Genomic DNA, 22,914 nt, shown 5'->3' with positions numbered 1-22,914 from the left:
CAGCTCAGGGTCAAACCACATTGTAAATTAGACTCTTATCTGATGGCGTCTAACAGCTCTGTTAACAATACAGCTTCAGCAAATGTAGAAAGTCATTAGACACCAAAATAAACAGGTTGAGGGAGAGTTTATTCAGCTTTCAGATTCCACTGTCTTCTCAGTCATTCACATCTGTGGACTTCCCCAAAGTCTGGACAGCCTAAGTATTTCATTGTATATGATTTAGTCTGGTCTCTGTGGATTTGAGGTGGAATTGCAGGGGTAGTACAAACAGATGCATAGCAGAAGAATAAACTCACACTGAGCACATTTATATGGACACTAAGCCAATCAGAGAAACGCAGTATGTGATGAAGGCAGAGTGACATCCACACTAGTATCAACAAAAAACATCTCAAATGGCTTGCCGAGGAGTAGATATGCTTCTGAATGACTGTTGTTGGTTGTGTTATAAGAACTTGGAAATCCAAGATTTTTAGCATCCCTGCAAATACGTTTGAACACTGCAAGCAGCAAGTCGTCACATAAAAAGAAACGATTTGTGTGATTGAGTTTGTACTGTGTGTAACTGGCTGAGATCGCTGACCCATTTCATGGAGATGTTTTTCACAAAGTGAACTGTTTTGGAATGGAAGTTCAAAATTGACCAGCTATATTATGAAATCACAGGGGATTTACATGAAAGCAGTGATTTAATGTTTTCTTTGTGTGCCATAAAACCAACCATCTGTGGCTGTTACAGTTTTTTTTTCATTTGTTTAATTCTTTCCTTCAGTATCTGACTGAAAGCAGAGCTTTAAACTGAAAAGTAGATGTAGGCTGGTTTTCTTTCTAACAAAAGACTTGCATCAGATTGCCTCCTGGTACTATAGAAGAACAAGAGTAGCGTATATTATCAATTCTTTACATTCTGACCAGGGTATTCTTTTTCCCTGAAGGCTGCTTCTGCAGTATCACTGGAAATTACTCACAAATCCATACCCCTTAAGGGAAACATTAAACAGTGTTCCTTTTACACACCTAACACACTCATTCTGAGAAGCTGCACTGAGAAAATGCACTGAGATGCTACCAAAATCATTTGAGGACTCCTATTGGTTATGTAGTAGGGATTTGAAAAATGTATTTTTACACCTTTTTACTGATATTGATCACTTATTCTGCTTTGAATTAGAATTTGTGGATTTGCCTGAGGCACAACAAAACATGTTTTAATTGATTAAAGCATTGAAACTTCAGTACTGCAGTATGGTCTAGCCTTTAGATATAAAGTGTTCAAGGAGCCAAAATCAATGTTTTTTTCTATATTTATAACTCAACTGATCTTTTTGCATTAGTCACAGTTGCAATTGGGGCCTCAGGAATAGCTGTAACATTCAGGTTAAACCTATTTAATTTACAGTGGATGTTAATAGGAAGCTACAGTGATCAATGCTCCTGGAGTTGATCCAAACAGCACAGGCAAAGATGGTGGAATAATGTTCAGCATCATCTGCTGTGCTGTTTAGTGGAAGTAAAGGCTCACATGCACAAGTGCCTCAGTGCTTGGTTCTGCAGGGCATGTGCCCAGAATACATACTAAGTATTCTGCAGAGTCTGTCGATCACAGGCCAAAGACAAATAGAAACAGCAGCTCCCCTCAGCCACACCTTGCCCCTCCCATCCCCGCTCGACCTGCTTTATTCATTAACCCGCCTCCTCCACTCAACCACATTGCTTGAAGGGAACAATCATGGGACCTACATGTCTGGCCTTGCTGACTAATATGTATCCCAGATGCACAAAAAGCATGCGTTTTCTCTTCCTCCTACGTTTGGCCTTACTTTTACCTACTTTTAGTGAAAAAAAGAACAGAAGTTCTGTTAGAGGTTTTGAATAGGTCAGCCATAACAGTGTGTCCTACATCCTCTTTTCTTATCTGTCAGTTTTTGAAGCATGATGTAAGGTAATGAGAGAGATGTTGCTGCTGCAGGTGGAGTGTTTTTCCCACGGGCACAGGCCACATTTGAGTAAAATTTTGAGATTTAAACATCTACAGAACAGCAGGCCGGAAGTGTGACAGAGGATAAGCAGCAACTGTATGAGCGTGTGTCAGCGTACAGTAACACTGAGCCCATCTGCTGCAGAGCAGGACTGAAAGAGTCGGGCGCCTGGAGCCAAGGTTTGCTTCTGTGCTGACCCATTTGTAAATAGAGACAAAGACCCCAGGGTGCACTGGAGAGTCAGTCTGGCCCCACCCGACCTCTGGGTGCTATGCTTTCATAATGAGATGTGTCCAGATCAGAGGCACATCAGGGGATTAGGAGACGATGTCTGCATGCTCAGTGTGACGGATGGGCTGCTAAAAAGTCGCCACTCCCTTCATCTGCAGCTGTGTTTGAGTGGACAGATTGCTGTCAGTTAGTTGCTTATTGTGCATGCTGTATGTGCTGTTTCCTGGTGTGTGTGTGTGCGTGTGTGTCTAAGCTGACACCGTTCCAGCATAAGCCAAGCCAGTTGCAGGTGTGAGAGATATTTGTTTCTCGCTGCTCCTCATTGCACTCTGTGCCTCTGCTCACTGTGAAACAGCTTTAAAGAATATTAGGGAAAGGTGGAAGGGTGTGATTTATTAAGAACAGTGCCAACATACATATCATTACATCGCAATTATTTGGCCATCTGTTCTGTTCACTTAATACATGTGAGTGCACACATAAATCTGAAATCCCAAGCTTCGTGGTAGCTAATAATTTTACAGGGAGCAGCCGAGCAGGGAGCTGGTGTTTAAGACATTGCACATTTGCAGTAGGATGTGCCGAGATAAAGAGACTTTCGACACTTTATACATACTTCTGTGTATCCATCCATCATTCTGAAATACCTATCTCATGTTGATGTCTTCCCATTCCCTGAGAGGGCCAGAGTTTACCGTTAAAACCTGAATTAGAGTTGAAAGTATATATTTGCCTAAATCATGTGTGGACATCTGATTGCAGAAATTATAATTGCTTTGAGTTCAGGCTAAAACTCATGTAATAGGCATTTTTCTTTGTTAAAACGCATCTTATTATACTTATACTAACAAATATAATAGATCAGGCAAGGAGATAATGTTGTCAAAATGTTCCCCTGACCTTCATGATGAAAACAAGGCAGCAGTCTGCGACATGTGTGTGTCACCCATTCATTTTTTATTATAAGCTTACTTGTTAGTTAACAGTTTCCATGCTCTTTTTATCTGTATTTTTTATAACGTTAATTGCAATCAATGTACTGTATAAACAAGACACGATGAGGATTTTGTGCAAGAAGTCAAAATCTCACTTCAAACTGCCGGCCTGCCCCCTTACCCTCTGCTCTCCTTGTATTCCCATCATGTGTGCCCATCAGAGACACAGCCTTGTGAAGGGGAGTGTGTAGCGGCTTGTTGGGGTGTCCATGTGCCACTTCAGAACGGGAACGTTTTCAATTATCTTATGCCGTTTCCAGGCTCATGCTCGCAGAAGTCTCTTTTGTGCAGAACCAGGTTCAGCCACAATGTCCCCTCAATGTGCTCAACCCATCTATACAGTTTTATGAGAAAACCAACTGTCAGATAGGAGGATGAGGAGCGCACTCCTTACCTCAGTATGTCCTGGTGAATTAGGATTCAATGTTGTGGAAACAATGTTGGTGTAATAACAACACCATACAATGAATCATATCTTTTTGGCTGCAGTATTTTTGCTTCCAGCATATGTGGCTCCGACAGGGCAACTTGTCAAAAATATGTTTTTCATATGTTACTAATTTCACTTTCGGATGTACATTTTTTTCAGGTTTGTGAAGCTGAACAAACTTTCTTGTGTGCTATTTATTTTTGTTGGCATCCCTTTAAAATTGCCCACCTGCCTGTTATTGCCACCATGTTTCAGTGATTTGGTTACACATTCATTTCTGCCCCTGAAGAAACGCCTTCCTCCCTCTTTTTTCGTCACTTTCAAAAACATTCCCTCAAACTTCCTCTCCCACTTCCAATTTACTGTCAGTAGTAGCTGCCACACACCTCCTTTCCCTCCCTCTTCCCTCTCTCTCCTTCCAATTCATTTTCTCCCTCCTCTAAAAAAACCCCGGTCCCCCCTACCTCCCCCAGCTGCACCTCCCCCAGCTCAGTTTACAAGGGGAGCTCATAGAGATCAGTTCTGTAGTGAGAGGGTTCTTTTGGCATTCTCAGAGCTACAGAGGCTGACGGGAGCAGCCGCTGGACTCGTGTGGAAGCCTGAGTGACTGCTTGAACATTTCTGTGCCCACATGAGAGAATGCTGCCAGGACTGGCTCTTCTTCTGCTTGTCTGCCTCCACATGCGTGTGCAGGGGAAGCCACGGTCACAGGTAGGGACCATGCTTCACCTCTGCTGGGTCCTGGAGGAAAGCTGGGAGAAAGCCGGCTGTCCCCATTGATGCTGGCTGTAAGAGCTGCATTGCATGATGCACTATAAAGTTGTTGAGATTCCACCACATGATGCGGTGATTACAATTTGTCTGGCATCTAAATCTGTGGATGTAAATTCAAGTTCCTCCTTTCCAGTCAGTTTGTGGTGTGGCCACAAACTGGCCTGTGTCCGTCAGTGTGATCCATCTACTGAGTGGAAGTATTTACAGTATGGCTGTTGTCACTGTAGCTCTGCTTGCTCTGTGAGCTGTTTGTTTTTCCACAGCACATTCACTGGCTTCTATTGGGATTAGATTTCCCTCCTAGTGGAAGACTCAGTGAGTCAGGCCTGTCCTGGGACTATAAAGATGTAGTTGGAACTCTGTTAGGGATAGACAGTTGTCCTGAATTAGCCTGTCGCCACTTGCTGTTTAGCTGAGCTGGTTTTAGATCACCTGTGCTGGCTGATGATTTATGAGGCTGGTGTGAGCGTCCGGAGGTTGTTAATGTGGAGTGTTGGAGTGCCAAGGTCAGGATGAAGATGTCTCTGCCACTTTTATATGACCTCTGGCTACAAGTCTATCAAGTTTATATAAACAGTGAAGTCTGCCATTAAACACAATGCAGGTCAGTCTAAAGACAACGGACTGTGTCTGACATTGACACTCATGTAGTGTAAATCCCCGTATAAAGGTTCAGCTTAAAGTATAAGTTTTTAAGTTTTTAAAAATATATGCTTTCATTTTTATTTTAAGAGAGAATTTTGCTGATGCATGTATAGATACACAAATTTACCATAATTTTCCTTACAGAGAGACTGTGGTCAGTCTTAGAGTTTTTTGAGCGCTACGCAAAATTTATGAGCAACATAAACACACATGTTAAAAGCATAATACAACCAAAGTAATGATTTTTATGTCATCAGTTGAAATTAGGTCATTTCTTGTGGATGGCAATAAAAAAAAGCCATAAAGTCTGCCAAATCATGAACAAAGCTCAATTTGGTTCTTCAGCTGTTAAAGAGCTCCTGGAGTCTCCAGAATAATACTATTTAAGCATAAGTGTGTTTTTTATTTTTTCTACACATGTATCCCTGGCACCAATTTCCTGAGAGCCCCGTTCACCAGATTCTTTGTGTATGTTCCCAGAAGTAATCAGGCCCAGCAGAGGTGTCTCTGTCATTCTGTTCCCAAAACAATTCATCCAATTTAGAGCAGTGATGTCTTGGAGAAACCCTATGCATTTTAAAGGCTCTAGATTCACCGCAGTCTATTCTATTTCTGAGTGTTTTACAAGCATGGGAGCCCCTAACGAAGACACTGTGCCCTTCGCCTCGGGCTTTGAGGGCAGTTTGTGGCGCGGATGAGGCCTCTTTTTTACTGTTGGGATCAAAGGTCTTGCCACTCATCTCTCTCCAAATTCTTGTACTTGCTGCTTTGGTAGCTTTGTAAAATATTATATAGATGTGATTATGCAATGATTTTTGAAACTTTTATTTGAAGAAAGCACAGGAATGTAATGCAATTTGTGCATTAGTTGGAAGCAGAAACAACATGTTTGCTCTCATACATTACAGTAAATAATCCGAGCTTGTCTGTTTCCTGTTTGGGTTTAACACATGTTGCTATTAATTTCAAGAAATACTGTGTTGTGGGAAGTTGAAGGCTGATTACTCTCTAAAACACCATAACTTGGGTCTGTGCTTGTGGTTACAAACCATGGTTTGTCTTCTGGTTAGTGTTGCCATTATACCAGAGGCAGAAATCAAATCTGAGGGAAAGAAACAGCTTGAATACATCTGTGAGTCACATCTTCCACGCTGTACAGATCAGATGTGTGGTGGCAAATTTACATATATTAGACAAATTGTCTCAAAGGTCGCTATGTGTTTATTTATTTGTATAATTTTTTGGTGTAAACTTTGCAGTCATATATGTTTTGTTGGACTTTATTGACCCATTTTGCTCTAGATGTTGCAATAAGTCATTTTCTAACTGTCCTCCTGTAGTGTTACAACTGTAATATGCTTCTCAGAATTTAAACAGTAAGACTGATTTACAGCCAGCTACAGCTGAAACTTGATTAAGCTAACACACTGTCTGTGGCTGATTTCTTTGTGGTCTCAGCTGACTCATTTTAAAAAGAGAACCCTATAAAGGGGCTCTTAAGTGGATGCAAACATAACATAGAGGTAAAAGATATACCAGAAGCTTCATGCCCCCAGGCACAAATGTCAGTATTCCCATAAGCTGATTTATGTGTAAGATGTAGAAATGAAATTAAGGCATTGCTTTTGTGTAGCTTAGTGCGTTCAGTAAAAGGACTACCAACACGCAGAGGGGAAATATTTATGAGGTATCAGTTAGCAGAGCTTCTTTTTAGCTGTGAGATGAATGTGGTTAATCCTCTATGCTGACAACACCCTCACATTTAATTTCCAAATATTCTCCATGCACGGCATCAACGCATGGAGAGTTTTAAGAATGACAGGCAGCACAATCACTGACGAGGGATTTCTGAATACCTTTATTACTTAAATGTGTCCTGTAATCCTCACTCAGCTGACGCGTTTCTATGGTAAATCATCTTTCACAAAGGAAAGACAGTTAATCATGGCTTAGTCAGTGTTACAGTAAGAATGTCCATGTGCTGTGGATGGCAGATGTGTCTGAAGTGCTGACTGAAGTAAAAGCAGTGTCGCCTGCCCCTGCCTCATTAAAAGCAGTTAAGGTTCCACAGCATCCCAGCATGTGGGAGGCAGATGCTGGTCCACAAACTGAACATAAAAGAGGGTTTCTTTATCAGAGTTATCCGCTTTTTTTTTATCCTAAACATTTTGCTTTTGTTAAAACATTTGTTATTATTCATGTATGAGATGTGAAATCTTAATAATGTCATTTACAGACACAACATCATGTCTTGATGTTACTTCCATTGTAAATTCTTTGTCGTTGGGACCATGTTGCTTCTGTATCCTCAGCCTGGAAGCCAAGTTATGACCGTACTGCATTTCCAGATGAGCTTGAGTGTCACAGCAAGTCAAGATAACATTATTGGCCGTTTGTCAAAGAGCTTTACAGCCCTGCTATGTGTGAAGAGTTGCAGAAATCCCCAATCTGTGCACCAAACAGCCCCCTTTAACCTTACGCTCATAAATATATTTAAAATACTGCACTGTGTCCACCCAAGGATGCATTTTTTTTTACAGTAGGAGTACAGATCATAACACTTCCCTTATCCCCAGAGTTTCACCATAAGAAGGAAACACACTCTCTGTTGATTATTGTAATGAAGCATTTGTTTTCAGAAGATAGTGAAAAACACGTAGGAGACAGCAGTCCATGTATCACAGTGCTGCTTTTTGTTTTGCTTTTTGCGGTCAGTAGGAAAACTAAAACTGCCAAGACACAGGTTAGGAGGTTCTGTTAGGAGGCTCTGGTGGGGATCCAATGTGGATTCATGTGGATTAAGACTTCGAGGGGGCTTAACCACCATCTCCAGACAAAGAAAACATCCTTTTATTCATAACCTCCTCCATTTCATTGTTTTTTATAGCACTTGGCTGCAGCTACACATATTCATTTGAGCTGTTCATGGGTACGACAGTCAGGCCTGAGAGTTTTTACTTTTACTTTTACTGTTGACTGCTGTGATGCAGACAGGCAGGGAAATAAGCAGCTGATGTGTCAGTGTGTCACACAGACACATTAGATGTTGTTAGGTTGTTTTCTAGACGTGGAACAGGAAGCGATCAATGTGTTTGCACTACATGTATTTTTTCATCCTTTATCTTATAGACTGTTTCACTTCTAATTACATAGTGTTTAACCTCTGATGGGATTGTTTGATAATACTCTACAATGGATTTTAGTATTGTCTTGATAATGTGCTATACTAATACTAATACTAATACTTTGTTGTGTGTAAAACTGGTATAATTAGCCAGAAAGTACAATCAAATTCACCAGGCAGTGAGTAAAGATTGTGTATATGGTTCAGAACAGCTGGTCACATCTGGATGGTGCTGCAGCAGCACGTCCAGTGTGGTCTAGTCTTAAGCATCTGCAAATTGTAATCCAGCTGACTCAATCTGTCTGTCAGTTGCAGATTACACCACATCAGCAGCCTAAGTAGTGGTGGACAACATGCACACGAAGACACAGGAAGTAGTGCCTACACTTTCTCAGGGGTTGTGTTTCGCATTAATTTGCATTTATTAAACGTGCACTGATTTTATTCCAGTCAGATACAGAATAATTGGCAATTATATACATTTGACCAACCCAGCTACAGCTTTTACAAAACATGACCCTCCTCAATAACGGTATCTTCTCAGTAGAAATGATTCCCCATCTGTTGCACTGTGATGATTTAATTCACGCACGACTGAGCTGCCACAAAAGTGTTCATACAGAGACAAATCCAAACACTCGGTAAGTTCCAGCAGCAAGAGGAGCCTGTTTTCCACCACATCTTAAACTTGATTTAGAGAGGAGTTTGTTGCAGCTACCAGTGCTGTTAATTCAAGTATGATATTATGAGCAGCTTTAACTTTATATTCATATTTGCATTCCTGGTGTGGAGCCACAAACCGGGCCTCCTACATAGATAAAAGCTTGATATTTGCAAAGCAGCTTTAACATTACATCAGGGTTATGTGGAAAAAATGTAGTTCTATTGTAACTCTTTGTCTTGACAGTGTGCATGTTTAGTATTAAAGAGTGACAGAGTCTGATATCTGCCACTCCTTCCTGCTACTTTTTGATATTGGCTTTTGACTGTTACAGACAGTAACTGACTGTTACAGACTCAGCTGTTCTGTTCTGTTCATCACATCATCTGCTTCATCATGTGTCAAGTTTGTGGCCCACAAACTCAGTGCTGATCTGATTCTATGTGACATGTTGCTCACCATTACCAATTTACCGTACTTAACAGGTTACAGGCTGCACTGACTGGTGTTTTCATGCAGATCAATGTGAAGTTCAGTACAAGAGGCCACAATAAACCCTTCCAACTTTGTTTTTGGCCACTATCTGGACACCCTGTAACTTCTCTTATTTTGAAAGTTACATATATTAATTATAAAACTTCATATTTCTGGTTATATATTGTGCATGTTTGCAAAATGGCAGGATTTAACAGGATTTTGGCCCTTTAAAAACAACTTCCCAGCAAAAGAAGCAAGCTTGTTTATTAAACAAATCCTAATGAATGAATTGTTTCCAAATGGAAGTTCACCATGTCAATTTATGAATCTATAGGTGGTTACAGTGCTGACCAAAACTTTTACAAACGACTTTAAATGTATCTGTATTTTCTTTTTTGTTGAAATAGCCTGAAGACATGCAGTGACCCTGCCATAAGCCCTGATGTGCAGAGACTCAAAGACAGCTTTGGGTTGAAGAGGTTAAGTAAAATACACGAGCAGGCCTCTCCTGTTTGTTATTAATGTCCCCAGATTCACATAACCCATATTTTTCTATTCATTTAAGGATCCAACGTAGTCATTTAATGCGTTGCTATTAACATTTAGCCCTACAAACTGCAGTGCACAGTTCACATGGTGGCTAATAACCATGAGTCTATGCACTGGGCTGTCCAGAAGTCAAGATCCTGCTTTATTTCCAGTTTTCCAACATCAGAGCTGCAGGGAGGAGAGGTGCTGCCATAATTGATTTATAGGCCACAAAGGACAAACTTGTAGTTAAATAAGAGAGTAAAACTCACCTCTCACAACGTCTGTGTCTAATTCTAAATGTCTCACTGCGTTTTCTGGAAGTAGGAGAAATCTCCAGTGACAAGTGCCTTTGGCAAAACTGTGTGCGTTGAGTTTGTTACAAAAACTCTGCAATATGATGAGTTTAACCCAGCTGCATTGTGTGGGAAAATACCAGCAGGATTTACTTTAAGATGATCTTGTTTTCAGTGTTCAGGAGTTGACTGGGAGTCAACTTCACCGTCCTGACACATGTAAGCGTTTCCAGATGAAAATAAGCTTTAGTGACATTTTAAAAATCCTGTTATAGTTCCACTGAAAACAGGGCCATTTCCCTCACCAGATGGCACGAGCCACCCACAGAGAGAAGGTGAAAAAAATATGGTCTCAGAGGGAGGAAACCAGACAGAGACTCCACAAAGCTGCCTCCATATTCATCAGACAGGCTGAGATTTCTGTTTGGAGCTCTACTGAGAAGAGCTAGCAAGGTTCTCCCTGTGCTTTAGCTGCCTGCATGTGTCCTGACAGCAGCAACACCTCATTCTGATGGGTTCACAGTGAAGGTCACATTTGTCAGAGACAGCCTGTAGAGCAGATGTGACAATTTGGGAGATTATTCAGGGGCAGATTATGATGTTTGTATTTTTCTCAACATCCTACTGCAAGGCTGAAAAGCTTGTCTTGACAGTTCAGGACTTTTAATAGTGCAACTGTCCAAATCGCTAGATATCAAGCAGTCCTTTAACTCTGTAATGCTTCCTGTAGGACTAAAATCCTTTTCCCGTATCAAAAGAATGAAAGTCTTCTGTGTTTTTTTTATCCACAGCCACAACATATTACTTTGACAATTCAGGTTTCGGGTCAATAATACATTACACTGCCTGTTTTCCTACATCAACATGTTTTGATTCAGGACTTCTTCTCCTCCAAATGGCCACAGATAACCTCTCACTGTGTCAGCCTTTGTTTTATGAGAGGAACATTTTTCCCTTTTTTAGGCAAATGCTGCCTAGCTGCTGTAATTGTGTTGTTTTAAGTTGAAGGGACTTACAGTAAAAATAGAGAAGTGGAGGAGATATTCATTCATTGGTAGTCATAGTAACAACCGGGCCTACATGAGTGCATTTTTATTTGTTTTCCATGGTGTAGTGGAGCCAGTCGAAATGCCCTCCAATAGTTTTTATCATACATTCTGCAGTGCTGTATAGCTGCTTGATATTCGCTGATGTGTAAAATGAGATCATGAAACGCAGCGGTGTGTCTCTGAATGTTATCGTGTTGTGTTTAGTGATGTCCATCCAGCTCCATGCTGAACTGCAGCGTAATTCCACACTGACCACAGAAGCAGTTTTGGCAGTTTTATTTTATTTTTTACATTTTTTTTTCAGTACTGCTAGTTTGCTGTTCTTTTCTCCCATCATTTATTTCCTGTGTGGAAGGAGGCACTTCATGTTTGTCTTGGCTCAGGTGGTGTTTTGGCCAAGAAACAGAGTAAGCTGCTGCTATGGATGGGGGAGAGCCAGACTCCTATTTAGTTCACCCCAACTCCCTCAGTCCACCCTTTGGCCTTCATTCCTGCCTCCACCTCTTCTTTCTCCCTGTTTCCATCACTTTCCTACACCTTTCTCCACCTGTGTATCTCCTGTCTGTCTGTCCTCTTGTCGGCAGCTGATTTATAGCTGCTGTATAGCTCTGCAAAATCCATGGAGACGACCACATTTTATGACCTATTATACACTTCCTTGTTAAATTTGTGTGTATCATTCGTCTTTACAGTATAATTTGGCACCTCATGTTCATATGTGGTACTCAACAGCCACACACTGTTCTACTTTACCTAAGGGGTTATATTTATTTTTTAAATAATGTCGGTATTCAGTACATGCATTATCTCTGAGGGAGCAGTGTTTGTGTTACAACACAGAGCAGCAGGAATATGTCAGGTGCAATCAGCGGATCTACAGGAAAAGCCAGGTGAGAGCTCCAAACAGGCTGGAAGGCTCAGAGATTGGCTGCTGTCCAGTCGTTACTGTATGGTAGCTCACTGCAGCCACTTTTGGTTCCTGGACCACCTGTTTGCACAGTGAGAGACTTTTACTGCTAGTTTGGGTGAATTTATGGACTGCTGATGTTAACTGTTCTATTTTTACAGAGTCCAGGTTTCCTGTAATTTATAACCACCAATATGGCACACAAAACTCACACTCTGGAGAAATAAGAAGTCAATTCTGGCATCAGTTCAAAGACCACACCAAAATGTTGCCTGATGCGAGGGGGAAAGATTCCTGCTAATTAGTTATTCTATTTATTTGTGAGTTTATGGAGTTCATTTTGCAACAGCCACCAAGTTTAGTTTTGAATAAATAATTTGTTTTATGTATAATTAGTGTTTTTTTCATTTGACTATAAATAGTTAGACTATAAACAGTCATTTTATTGCCCCCCTTCTGTGCACAGTTTGATATTAGGAGCTGTTCCATTGTCTAATTCTCATGACTCTTCATCTTTTTGTTCTCTGCCTCACAGAGTCTTGGCTGTGATGAGTATGTGGGATCAGGAAAGGTGATGGACAAGTGTGGCGTGTGTGGAGGGGACAACACAACCTGCAGGCTGGTCTCAGGAGTGTATAAACATAGTTTATCTAAGGTGGGATACCACAAAATAGTGGAAATCCCAGAGGGAGCCACCAAGATCAACGTCACAGAGATGGTAAAGAGCAGAAATTATTTAGGTGAGTAGTAAAAACACTCAATGCTGCGCCATGGCCTGAAAAACCTGTTTTAATATGTGCATAATAATGAATGTTATTTCTGCTAAAAATAACTAAGTTAAACTGTTTTTACTAAGAGTAACAATGAGGTCTTTCAGGTGGTCATCTTGAATCAGTCTTAAGTGGCTGCTCCTCATTGTTCTGTGGCATGTCTGCTGGCACACATGAAAACTAAGACTGTCCACTTGTTGATGCATGTTAAAGCCCAGATGCTTAATATTAACTTCATATATTGTGAACTAGCTAATGGAAGAAAGCGTGGGTTAAATATCTGTGTGTAAAAATCACTATAATATTTTGGCATCTGCTAGTTTACATATGAACAGGGATTTCAATGTCAAAGCCACAGCATTTTAGATTCCATCCTGGTTTACAGTTTCATCAGGTGCAGTCTGCTGTGAGTTCTGACTTCATGCCAGCTGAAGACATGCATCGTCAAAGAAAGAAAAACCTCCATCCACCACCTGTAGTATTCAGTTGCTGATTAAATGTTTGACAGCAGAGTAAAGAAAGTTCAATAGAGGTTAAAAAATAAATTCTTCAATGATGAATGTAAGAAATGTTTGTCATTTAATAAGTTTGACAAGTCTGTTAAATCCAGCTGTGCAGCCAGCAGCTGCATGCAGAATTAATTACATCTGATTAAAAACTCAACTTCGGGTGTTGTTCAGGATTTTTTTTTTTAGGGTGCAGCTGCGGAGTTAAACAAACTACATGCATAGGAGCCTCTGTATTTTCAGAAGAGACTGTTGGAATGTCCGATATTGTTTCCTGAGAGTCATGCCCCAAACTCAGCAGTAGGTTTGGGAGAAAAAGGGGGAAACAGCACAGATTTTCCCCCCACGGCTTCTTCCCTTAAGGAAAGCGCATAAATATGCTTTCATTAGAGGATCTTACTCCTCAGGCTTTGCAGTCCTTTTTAATTAAAGGGAGGAATTTCACCAATTTGTAAAAAAAAAAAAAAGACAACTAGGGACGGATTGAGTGGCTCCCTTTTTAAATTCCAACTACTTGCCAAGCACACTCTTCTGTCTTTGATAATAACTGAGCGTTTATATGTAAGTACACAGAGTTATGTACACTTTCACAAACACACTAAAATGTACTTTGACTTACTTAGACACAGAGGTACAAAACATGCATGGATAAGAGCCCCTCTCATATTTTTAAACTGAGACATCCTAAGGAGTGAAATAAACAGACTGTGTGAAAATGCTACCATCGGAATTAACGAAGAGGTTTCCAGATTCCAGGCAGCAGCACTACATATGTATTTTAAAAGAATAAGAAGTGCAGTAGGAGTTGCCGGCTGGATCCTCACCACCACGTCTCTGACTTTCCATCAATGGGCCTCTGTTCTATGCTGTGCATCTCTAATAGTGCTTTTAGTTGTCCAAACACCCTTTTACAAGCCTGTCTAATGTTACACTTCTAATGCTTTTCTAATGGCCTCTTGCATTTAATCCATGAAATCAGTGGAAAACATCTTGGGAGATTATGTTACAGGATTTGCATGAAAGATTTGCCAGCACAAGCAGATTGTCACGTTTGTAGAAGGTTTTTCCTTTAAAGTGCACGTGAGAGCATTTATTCATTTAGCTGTAATTGTATTTTTGGGTGGAGAAACTCTGCTTCAGCTGTTTTTTTTTTACTACGGATCTTATGTCAAAATGTTTTTACATTAAACAATCATTATGTGGAGGAGGTTGTTTCCTTATTTTCCTTCCAGTTCAGGGGTGTCAGTCAAATGTGATTGTGTTTTTCTCTCTATCTCTTGCAGCTCTGCGAAGCCGATCAGGACGATCAATCATTAATGGAAACTGGGCTATTGACCGACCAGGGAAATACGAGGGTGCAGGAACCATGTTTACCTACCGCAGACCCAATGAGATCAGTAGCACAGCAGGGGAATCCTTTCTGGCTGAAGGGCCCACCGATGAGGTCCTAGACGTTTATGTGAGTAACACATCAGCTTTCACCTCAACATTTAAGTCTGACTTGAGAAAGCTGATATCGCATTTTGGGAGGGCAAATATTTGAAGTAGAAGAGTTTTATTTTTGGATTGTCGTCGGCTTCCCCTTAGATGATCTTCCAGCAGCCAAACCCTGGTGTTCACTATGAGTACATTCTCCCCTCTGAGAAACCAGTTGGCCCACAGCAACCAAACCACAGACCAGAAGGTAAATGACACCACAGCTTTGTCTGGGCAGATTCACAAACACACTAACAAAGTGTATATTTATATTGTTTTAATTTCGTTTACATTTTTCTGTCTGTGTGTCAGGAAATGCTGTGAATGGGTACGACCAGCACAGCAACACTCAGGAAAACTTTAATTCAGCAGGCGGTGGGAGGTATCCTCCTCGTCTCCCTGACAACCAGGTACCAGCTGTTCAACCACCCAGACGCGAGAGAGAGTACAACTGGAAACTGGCTGGTGCTACAGAGTGCAGTGCTTCCTGTGGGAAAGGTGTGTAGTTATTGCAGATTCCTAAATATTTCTCTAAGAGAAAAGCATCTCCTGTTTGGATCGCATTGATGAGTAGAACACATTAATCTGTTATTTTCATAGAAAATCAGCTCAGTGTTTAAATAAAATATCTGCTTTTCAGGTTTCAGATATTCTGTCTTTCACTGTGTCCACCGAATGAACCATGTCCAGGTATCAGACAGTCTGTGTGACAGCAGCAGCCGACCCACTCCACAGGAAGAGGCCTGCAGCCTGCAGCCCTGCCCAGCTTTGTGAGACTCCTCTCCCTCTTCTGCTCTCACACTTGATCACTGCTAACTTAAAAGATTAAACATCACTAACCTGCTGAGTTGATCTTAGCCCTCAAAATACATGTTATTTCCCCGTCACTGTCATACAGAATCAAAATGCATCTTTAAAAGAACAAGGCACACCGAAATCACCAGCAACAATCCCCAACTTCTATTTTTTGTATGTGTGTGATTTTCACTCGAGCAGCTGGGACATTGGGGAGTGGTCAGAGTGCAGCAAGACCTGTGGACTGGGTATGCAGCATCGGCAGGTCCTGTGTCGCCAAGTTTATGCCAACCGCACCCTCAACGTCCACACGAGCCGCTGTCGTCACCTGGAGCGGCCCGAAACCACCAGCACCTGCCAGCTGAAGATCTGCAGTGAGTGGCAGATCCGCTCAGAGTGGACCGCTGTGAGTGGCAGCAGGCAGTCATAGTGTGACTGAATCACAGTGTCTAACAACCTGTCTGAACTCTCCCTGCAGAAACAGTACAGCTTAGATAAAGGTGCAATGTATGCGCTAGTATTGAAGATGCCTGACGCTGTGTCAGCTGCTGTTTAGCAGAATAGTGTTCACTTCTTATATACTCAGTCTTGGCAGTGGCATATGGTTTTAATCATGCAGCCTGTGTCTCCATAGTGCTCCGTTCCATGTGGGCTGGGGCAGCGGTCACGAGAGGTACGTTGTGTCAGCAACGTGGGCGACTTTGTTCCTGATGAGGAGTGTAACATGAATCTGCGGCCCGTCGATGTGGAGAACTGCGACATGGGAGCCTGTGCAAAGAGCTGGTTCTACACAGAGTGGGGCAACAGGGTAGGTGTCCATGTGAGACACAGTAACCCTCATTCATTTCTAACAACAGAGGTAGTCATTGTATGTTATCATTTAATGTTAATTTCTACTAGCTGAAACTGAAGATTTTCCTGCAGCCTCAAAGCATAAGCACTACAGAACCTGCTGTGATATCTGTATTTTCTAGTGTGCTCAGTGGAGTCCTGATATATGTCTCTTAAAAGAGAAAAAGCAAGCTAAGTTGGCCAAGTTGCTGACAAGTGTAAAACCTTTTTTCCCTCCACAGTGCTCTGCTGAATGTGGGATGGGTGTACGAACCCGGGGAGTACTCTGCCTCACCAACCACATCAGCAGTCTTCCTCTTGAGGTATGTGGCAGTGATCGACCTGCTGACTCTCAGGTCTGCAACAATGGCCCCTGTGAGAATCGCATCGAATGGTTCACAGGCCCCTGGAGTCAGGTATGAGGAGGCTACGCTGGGTTTAAGGGGGAGTGGTCTAATATGTGGGAGTTTACAGAGGCATTTTTTTGTGGCCCAGTGCTCTGCAGAGTGTGGAGCAGGCAGCCAGCAGAGGTCAGTGGTGTGTTTAATGAAGTCAGATGAAGGATTCACTGTCATGCCGCCGTATGAGTGCTCGTCCCTGGAGCGGCCTCTCAGCCAGCAGAGCTGCAACCTCAAGGCCTGTGGAGCAAAGTGGTACCACACTGATTGGAGTGCTGTGAGTAAGCTATAAAACCCTCCTGTTCCTATCACTGTGTAGAAGTTTAGATTTCATTTTGTCCTGTTCTTTCAGTGTTCGAAAACGTGTGAGGGAGGTTTCCGTGTGCGCGAGGTGCGCTGCCTGTCTGATGACATGCTGTCCAGTGATGGCTGCGACGAGCAGCTGAGACCAGCCGCGAAGGAGGGCTGCAATCCCGAGCCCTGCATACCTCACATAGGTCAGTGGACTTTTATCATGTTGTCTGGAATATTGCTGACCTGGAAGAATGCTTCCTGATGATTTTAGCATCCTTAGGAACACAGGGTCGTTATGGAGACTGGAATGTCCTGCCGACTCCTCTGCTATACTTTGGCTCCTTTGTCATTTATCTTATATAAGTATAACAGTGGTTTGTGGAAGCTAACAATATAAAATCAATCCTTCTTTGTTTCAGATGAGAACTGCAGAGACAAGTACTTCAACTGCAATGTGGTGGTCCAGGCTCGCCTCTGTGTTTATGATTACTACAGGACAACGTGCTGCGCCTCATGTTCACGAGTGGCCCACAAACAGTCCATCCATCGAGGCCGCAGCTAGCAGCACTGTCCACCAGGCTTTCTCAGCTCCATGTTGTGCCAGACTCAGTAACAACTGGAGGCACTCCGGTCCTAAATCAACCAGCAAGAACAGACTGGCTTAAAATGGACACGTTTTGTATGCCAGAAACTAAAGAAAGAACATTTTTGTTGGTGCATTCATCACAAAAGAAAAGCAAGTGACAGGAGGCCAGTCACTGGATTCACAGAGCCCTCATGAGGTGAAAGAGATCAGCAGCAAACCAGGTCCAAACCAGTTTTGGGCTTGTACCATGTCTCATGTAAACTTCCAGTTTGCTGTATACCAACAATGGTGCATGTAGAGGACAGCACCTTTAAACTGTGTGAAATGGACTTTATGTAGAAAGTGTTGTCTTTACAAAGCAGTACTCATTATATTTTATATTCACTGTTGACCAAAGATATGTAACCTCATCAAACAGGGAGATTAGCACATTTTTCATAAGAAACAAATACATAAAACCCTCCATGGTGCTGAGGGAGTGTCCTTTAAACAGCGGGGGTTCACAAAAAGTCACTGGGAAAAGCAGCCGATGTAACATCTATGTATATATGTATGTATGACAGAGTGAATGGTAAAAGACGTTTGTAAGGGTTTTCAGAGAGCTACCCCCTGGCGCAGCTGAAAAGAAAAAAGCTTCCTTCTTATTTATTTATGTGGGTCCCCAGGGACGACACTGGTTTATCAGCTACCGGTGGCCCCCTTTTGCTGCCTCGTAGCGAATTGCAGCCTCTGAACTGAATGTAGGCATTCCACAGCCTGCTGGATGGTCGAAGCAGATGGTCGAAAACCTTGTATGTATTTTTGAGTTGAAACAAACTGTATATACTATATGTATATATATATATATCTTTCTGTGGGATATAACCATTCCACAGTCGTACAATTCCTGACCTATGTGGAGTTATCCATAAAATATTTTTTTAATATTTGATTGTAAAGATTAATCATTACAGTATTTTGCAGCTCTTGATTTGGTGTGGTACAGGCGAGCTTTACAGTCAGAAACCCCAGGTTAACACCACAATACACAACAGCATCCATCACCTCTTAAATTTTGGAATACGGTTTCCCTACTGAGCACTATGAACCATGTCTGTCATCATTTGACTGTATGTGTGTCAATGTTTAAATTTCAAATGAATCAAGTATGCAGTCTCTAAGAACACCCCTGAATGTGCCAACACGATGGCATGGTTTTTAATTCTTCCGTTTTTGACTGCAACTAATAAAATCAGTATTTGTTGTCATGTGTTCAGCAGCTAATTTTCACAAGATGTGTCCTTGACATTTTCCAAAATAAACACAATGACTTAATGTTTTTTTGTATGAATCTTAATGATTTTGATTGTAGACAATAAGAATCACAGAAATCCTTTCAACATACTGGAGATGCAGGGTCACAAAACATTAACATGTCAGTTAGAAACTTGTAAATGTGGACTGCACCTCCTGGAAAACAGGACATTTTAAAATGACTTTTTTGTAGTTCCTCTATCTGACATACAGTGCACCTTCTGTTGCTAATGTGTTTACAAAATCCTCCAGTAAACCATCCTCTCCCTGCTGCCCTCATCCTGAACTTGTATCAGCTGCTTGGCCTCTTTTTGCTCCCCCTCTCACTTCTGCACCAGCACTCTGTATTATTTAAGACATCAATTTTACAAGAGCAGGAGTCTGTTTTCTTCTTCTTCTGTCCCAAGATATCGACTGTAACATCACAACCAGTTTTGATGTGAGCAGTCTCAGAATATAAACTTTCTGTTGTCACCCCAGGGTAACTTGATGCCCAGTTATTCCAAACACCCCATGACGCATGATGACAGAGGCCAGCTGGTCGACCAGATGATGATCTTCACAAGCTCTTCCAGGTGAACCTTACCAGCATGGATGTGCTTGTTCGTCCACTGAGAACTTTTTCAAAGAGAAGTTTATTTAATGTGGGCTCAAGTCCATCTCAAATGGTCAGTTGATGACAAGATATTGACCTGTTCTAATGGTGGCCATGCCACCTTCGTATGATGCCTCTGCTTTTAAGTAACCTTACTGTTGCCTATATCATAAGGTTGTGTTGAAATAATGAAACAAGGTGGTCGGAGAACACTGTTATTTTAGACTTTTGAAAACAACAAAGACACAAACACTCAAGTATACAAAGCTGCAGACTGATGCCACCTGGAGGCAGGAAGGGTCTCAGCCATGGCAATGTGATTGTGGATACAGCTAACATAAACCCATTGCATAGAAAACATATGGACACATTTACTTATTTATTTAGTTGATTATGTAATGATCTTGAAAAGCTAACATGAAAAACAGAGAGAATGTAACCCATTTATATTTAATGTGGCATATCTTAAGCTCATTTTGAATTAAATAATAATGTGGGATTCCGGTTTGTCAGTGTTGTATCTGTAATCTTTTAGCACAGCTTCCACAATGAAGTTTCGAGTACTTAGGTTGAACAGGAAAATAATTTGCTGACACTGATCCCTTGGTAGTTCCCATTACACGTGGCCTTTGATACACAAAGCCAGAGCGATGATGATTAGCAACAGTGTCTAGGAACACATCATCCATAACAATGCTGCCGGCTGGCAACTGAGGGCCTTCCACAGATACATAGTTACAAGGTGTGGCTGCTCCTTTTGTGTAGTGGTCTGGGAGAAGAGTGGGAAGCAAAATGCCACACATGAAGCTAAGCGCAGTACGGATCAGAGAAAACATTAATTCGCTGAAGGATTCTTGCTGCCCTCTCTCTGACTCTTTTCTTTTTAAAAATTCATTCTGCACTCAATCTTTAATCATCACATAGTCCAGAACATCAAACAGTTCTGTAGCTCTTGAAAGCATCACAAAGCATCGTAGGATCACAAGCCTGCATCCCATGGTGCTTTGGAGTCATCACTGCTCCATATGGGTAGGTCTGCCCAGGCTTTATATGCTTTAACACTGTGTAGTTTATGTCAATGATTCAGCTTTTTAAAGTTAAAAATAAATAAATCTGTTGCTATATCAGAACTTATATCATATATATAAAATATATGTGTAAATGCATCGGCCTGTCTTCTACTCATGAAAAGTTTTAAAAGTTTTGAACTTTTGGATATTTTCCAGCTAGTGTAACATTTTCAGGTCTCACCTGTTGGCATCAGTTTATTTTGCCCCACCCACTCTCCAACAGGGAACACCTTTAGCTACAAATGTAGAGTTTTCTTAGTGTTAATCAAGTAGCATACTTAATTATTATAATATTACAAGTTAATTATGACATGAAATAACATAAAAAGGATAATAATAAAACACAACGTTCGTCCTATTTACATGACGTCACATTTTAGGGAAGTGGTACTCTGATTGGTCTGGAGATTGACCAATGACCCACAGTGAGGGAGTTAGGTGGCGCTAAAATCGATTCAGTGAGAGGCGAGCTAACAACGATCAGAAATGCATTTGTACGGCGCTGCGTCTTTCAGGTCTTCCTTCGGGTCTTCCAGTGAAAGAAAGAAAGAAAACTCCAAGTTATTTTTTAAATTAACATCGTCTGTACCAGTCATGAAGCACCTGTTAGCAGCGTCCACAGCGGCACTGTCTCAGTGTCTTATAACAACGCACTACCAGCACTGGGGTAAGGAGAAGTCATATCTTATCCGAGCTGCTCTTAGTCCTGGTTTCTATGATGTTAAAAAGATATACGCCACCTGAAGTGTATGATGTGGTAGTTTAGCCTAGCTTAGCTAACATCATAGATGTATGGTATTGGATGCTGTTATTTACACCCAGCGGCCCAGAAGTATAAGAATCACATTTACTACATTTTGAAATTTTCGATTTGTGTCACTTTGCCTTTTACGTCTTTGTCAGCATTTCTGGTAGTGATTTATAGACTTATTCCCAGAATAAGAGAAGACTGCTGGAACGTTTAGTGAACTATCACAGGATCAAGTGAAATAAGTTAAATGAGCTGCAACATGTTAACTGACGGACTACTGATAGACCATAAATTTCAGTACACTGAGTTATTTGAAAATATTTAACTTCATCTTGTTCAAGAGCTTGAAGAGAGGAAGAGAGGTAACTGGACATGTAACGTTTCTTAAATGTTTTGCTTTGTCTCCGAGCAGCTTCATCAGTTGTTATGTAGTTTAGTGAAACTCACATGACAATTTAGCTCTAAATGTCTCCATACTTACCTGTGTTAGGTATTCTGTCTGTTTGTGACACATACAATCAGTGCTTCCATCCACTCCCAGGAAGTTTCACACCAAGTCACATGTGTCCAGTAGAAACAATGGGATGTTAGTCAGCCTGATCAAGGATTTGAAGAAGCCAATTATCAATCATTGATTACTGGCCAATTTGAAACCAGAATGCACTCTTTGATGTTGATGCAGCAGTCACATACCAGAGAAATATTTATATTATATATAGTTTGATGGCAGGACACTGTTTAGTGTTGGAAATACCAATACATATCCAATATTGCAATATTATTGACATTTGTTTTTAATTAAACCATCATAGTGTAAAATAGGATGCACAGTGATTTAATTTTATATAAATTTTTAAGGATCAAGCTGCTTTTGCCTCCATTCTTTTACCTTCTGCAGAAATAATCATGGATCATATGTTCCCTCACACCACTATTATCTTTACCTTTTTTCCTCACTCTTCAGCCCTCCTCCTCCTCTCCAGGATTTACAGATGTTTGTAATGAAGTGAAGTCTTCTGCTTATTTGCTGCACATAGTTTATTCGAGTGATATCAGGTTGTACAGCAGAATTTCCCTCAGATTTAGTTTTTTCTTTTGAGAGTAAGGCCAGTGAAAGAAGAAGAGTGATAGTAGGCCGCTGTAGCGAGCAGTCCTGCCCCTATGTCAGAAATAGACATAAACAATGCAGTGTTGTGAAGTTTTTTTTCAAATTGCGGTGTGTTTTCAGCCTAAACTGGGACTATGTAAACTTAAAGTCAGTTAGGGCTGGATCAGTAGATCCAACACGGGCCATTATGACCAGTGCCTGATTGATTGGAGCACCCTTCTGAGGTATCAAAAATACAAAAGGTTAAAGAATTAAAAAAAAGAAGTACTTCCCTTTTACTTTATTTTTCCATTTGAGTCTGAGTCTGATCTTCTTCAATCCAACACTTCTTTTTGATGAGGT

At 41.2% G+C, this 22,914-nt stretch overlaps 1 protein-coding gene across 1 annotated transcript in view; it reads left to right on the top strand.

Moving 5' to 3' along the window:
• Positions 1-17,916, top strand: part of thsd4 (thrombospondin type 1 domain containing 4) — a 31,812-nt gene extending 13,896 nt beyond the window's left edge. The window contains exons 7-17 of the mRNA XM_028402089.1: positions 12,635-12,839; positions 14,659-14,834; positions 14,963-15,059; positions 15,164-15,349; positions 15,492-15,621; positions 15,848-16,052; positions 16,281-16,454; positions 16,720-16,893; positions 16,973-17,152; positions 17,228-17,372; positions 17,589-17,916. Coding sequence (XP_028257890.1) covers positions 12,635-12,839; positions 14,659-14,834; positions 14,963-15,059; positions 15,164-15,349; positions 15,492-15,621; positions 15,848-16,052; positions 16,281-16,454; positions 16,720-16,893; positions 16,973-17,152; positions 17,228-17,372; positions 17,589-17,731 — 1,815 coding nt within the window. The 3' untranslated portion in view covers positions 17,732-17,916. The remainder of the gene's footprint in view (positions 1-12,634; positions 12,840-14,658; positions 14,835-14,962; positions 15,060-15,163; positions 15,350-15,491; positions 15,622-15,847; positions 16,053-16,280; positions 16,455-16,719; positions 16,894-16,972; positions 17,153-17,227; positions 17,373-17,588) is intronic.
• Positions 17,917-22,914: the final 4,998 nt, after the last annotated feature.

The sequence above is a fragment of the Parambassis ranga genome, chromosome 3, assembly GCF_900634625.1.
Source record: "Parambassis ranga chromosome 3, fParRan2.1, whole genome shotgun sequence".
Lineage (NCBI taxonomy): Eukaryota > Metazoa > Chordata > Actinopteri > Ambassidae > Parambassis > Parambassis ranga.
Note: the sequence above shows the minus strand (reverse complement) of the source record. Positions and strands in the feature narration are given on the sequence as shown.